Source organism: Gymnodraco acuticeps, unplaced genomic scaffold (genome assembly GCF_902827175.1).
Source record: "Gymnodraco acuticeps unplaced genomic scaffold, fGymAcu1.1, whole genome shotgun sequence".
NCBI lineage: Eukaryota > Metazoa > Chordata > Actinopteri > Perciformes > Bathydraconidae > Gymnodraco > Gymnodraco acuticeps.
The window spans coordinates 46,939-50,770 of NW_022990925.1; the positions used below are offsets into that span (position 1 = coordinate 46,939).

General features: G+C 41.9%; 1 protein-coding gene across 1 annotated transcript; it reads right to left on the reverse strand.

The window, feature by feature from the left end:
* Nucleotides 1-739: 739 nt before the first annotated feature.
* Nucleotides 740-1,690, reverse strand: LOC117558107 (olfactory receptor 6N2-like). The gene has a single exon (XM_034234093.1). The coding sequence runs from the start codon at nucleotides 1,688-1,690 to the stop codon at nucleotides 740-742; it is 951 nt and encodes a 316-aa protein (XP_034089984.1).
* Between the last annotated feature and the right edge of the window lie 2,142 nt (nucleotides 1,691-3,832).

The following is a 3,832-nucleotide window of genomic DNA, read 5'->3' on the forward strand; positions in this document are numbered from 1 at the left end:
ACTTCACATTGGATGGCTTATCAGCTCTTAGAGGGGAATACAGCGGGACTGAGGCGCTGTTGTGTTCAAAATTCCAGGAAAGAACAACTTCTAAGTTTAACTATTTATTATAAGAGAGCAACATATATATTTTCACTTGGCCAAGGACTCCGTCCGGTCACAGAAATCACAGGCAGCAAAGGCTGTAATCTGTCTGTCTATTTCCGGAAAGAGCCCCGAACCTCGTGCGTCAATCCATTTTATTACACAGGGCGTTGCCCGTACATTTATGATTGGTCAAGACTAGCTGAAGAGATACCGTGGTTTAGACTTGGTTCTCTTTGGTTGGTGCACAGACTTAGAAAAAAGTCTCCTGGCAACACGATCCTCCAATCAGCATTCAGCCGGCCTGTGGAAGTCCCTCCCTACTCTGTCGCCATCATACGTCATTTGTTTTCGCTAAAGCTGCTTTGCAGACAGATAGTGGAATCCTCCATTTACGCTGCTTCCTAGCTGTGCGTGGGAGTGGAGCTCACCCGAAGCTCTAGGCCGGAGCCATGTCCTGTTCTGACTGCCTCTTTCTATTCTTCCAGTGTCTCACCTGACCTTGCTACTTTCGTATTGCAAGCTAAAAACGTCTATTTATCTCAAAGTCACAGCAACATAAAATTAGCACAATAAGCGTATAATGTAATAATATTAATCTGTCTTTCTAATGTTATATAAAAATAGCCTCCACAGCAATCAAACAGTGTTGGGGTCAGCTGTCTCTGCGACACCTCAGCAGCCTCTTCACATGCGTGAACACCTCCTTTAACTTCAGTCCGTACACCACGGGGTTCAGTACAGTGGGTACTAGCATCATCAGGATGGAGGTGATGAGGGTGGAGTCAGATTCTCTGTTGCTCTGCAGGCGGCGGAGCAGCAGATCTAAGCAGATGCAGATGGAATAGTTAAAGAAGACGAGCAGGTGAGGAAGACAGGTTTGTAGAGCTTTGCTGCTGAAGCTACGTGAGCGCCGCAGACAGATGAAGAGGATCCTAGCGTAGGAGAAGAGCACGAAGGCGGCGGGAAGGAATATGATAACTGCTGTAATCAGCAGACCAAATATTCCACTCAGCTGCGCTTCAGCACCACTGCAGCTCAGGCTCACAATGCTGTAGATGTCGCAGTAGACCCTGTTGAGCTGCGCCCTGCAGAGCGGTAAGCGGCTCGCCAGCAGCGTTGTGACTCCCCCTCCAATGAAGGGCAGCATCCAGCAGAGAAGCAGCATCAGCACCACCTTGGCAGGAGTTACCAGCACAGCGTAGTGCATCGGGTGGCAGATGGACAGGTAGCGGTCAAAGGCCATGGCCGACAACAGCATGAAGCTAGCTCCACCAAGAGAGGAAACTAAGACACTCTGGCACAGACACAAAGTCCGGGACACCTGCACCAAGCCGGCGCCGGACAGCAACAGGTCTGACAGAAGTTTAGGATAAAACACAGTACTGGCTGTGACAGAGTTCAGCAGAACTGATGCCACGAAGGCAAACATGGGCCGGTGAAGAGCTCGCTGCGAACAGATGATATAAATCACCAGAGAGTCACTGAACAACACGAAGAGGTACAGCAACAAAAACACGAAGAATAAGAGCGAGCTGTGGCCAGACAGCGAGGAGAAACCGACCAGCGTCAGAGACGAGGTCACGTTAAACCCTGCTGACGTCATGAGGAGACCCCAACAAACAACACGCTGTGACCTCAGGTCAACAAAAACAACAGCAATAAGTCAGAGCTAACCAACCTGTTGACATTATTTATGAAAACATTTAATAAAGGATATAACATTAGTTTATATCAACATTGACATATACAGTAGGAACAATGAAACTGGAATATTTAGAACACATTTATTTAACATTCATATTTAAAACGTGTATTCATAGAATATGAATTCACAGTTTAATTAATCAGATACTAAAATATCTGCTTTAACATTAATGTATAAGTCAATGATAAATATCTATCATGAATCAGAAACAGGCGAAAGCATCATCGCAATGAACACGAAACTGAGGAGAAGCAGACCTGAATCCACCTGTTAAACAATCATGTTATTACATAACAGTAACACAACACATAATAATGTCATTACCGACAATTTAAAGGATATTTATAATGAATCATGAACACACAGAAACATCATCACAGGGAACTTAAAGAGAAACTGACCAGAATGCACCTATTCATCAAGAAGCAGACACATCACAGCGTAAAGAACATTAATACATATGACTTCAAAATAACATTTATTAAGTGAAATATTAAACTAACATCATCACAAGGAACACGAAGGAAGAAGAGAAGCTGACCTGAATGCAGCTGGTGAAACATTAATAACATTATGCATCGACACAGTGAACCATCGAATGTATGTGAACACGAAACACGAGAAACATGAGGAGAAACAGACCTGACTCCACCTGTTTCAACATTAACTTCAATTTATATAACATTAATATATACAGCATTAATATAAAGTTCATGTATTTTTTGTTTTATAATGAATCAGGAAAGGCAGAAAGATAATCACAGTGAACACGAAGCAGGCGGAGAAACTGCCCTGAATGCACCTGTTTAGACCATAATGTTAATATACACCACAACATTAATATTTACAACATTCATTTAAAGAATGTTAATATATGATTAATCATGAAAACAGAGAAGAAACATAATCTCAGAGCAGACATGAGCAAATCACAATTATTAAAGAGTGGTTATATGGCATATATGTGAAATGAGTCATAAACCTGCAGACAATCATCACAGTGAACACGAGACAAGAGGAGAAGCAGACCTGAATCCAGCTGGTGAAACATTAATATAACATTAATGTAGATATGATGAAGCACGTACAGACAGAGACAGCATCTCAGTGAACATGAGGAGAAACTGACCTGAATCCAGCTGGTGAAACATTAATATAACATTAATGTAGATATGATGAAGCACGTACAGACAGAGGCAGCATCTCAGTGAACATGAGGAGAAACTGACCTGAATCCAGCTGGTGAAACATTAATATAAACATTAATGTAGATATGATGAAGCACGTACAGACAGAGACAGCATCTCAGTGAACATGAAGAGAAACTGACCTGAATCCAGCTGGTGAAACTTAATATAACATTAATGTAGATATGATGAAGCACGTACAGACAGAGACAGCATCTCAGTGAACATGAGGAGAAACTGACCTGAATCCAGCTGGTGAAACATTAATATAACATTAATGTAGATATGATGAAGCACGTACAGACAGAGACAGCATCTCAGTGAACATGAGGAGAAACTGACCTGAATCCAGCTGGTGAAACATTAATATAACATTAATGTAGATATGATGAAGCACGTACAGACAGAGACAGCATCTCAGTGAACATGAGGAGAAACTGACCTGAATCCAGCTGGTGAAACATTAATATAACATTAATGTAGATATGATGAAGCACTTACAGACAGAGACAGCATCTCAGTGAACATGAAGAGAAACTGACCTGAATCCAGCTGGTGAAACATTAATATAACATTAATGTAGATATGATGAAGCACGTACAGACAGAGACAGCATCTCAGTGAGCATGAAGAGAAACTGACCTGAATCCAGCTGGTGAAACATTAATATAACATTAATGTAGATATGATGAAGCACGTACAGACAGAGACAGCATCTCAGTGAGCATGAAGCTGTGAAGCTGCTTTTATCACCGTCCTTCTTCCTCCGTGGAGCTCATTGTAAATTCATTAAAGGTCATCTGCCAATCACAAATATGTTGTTTGGAATGGGAGGTTCTGAGAAGGCAATGTC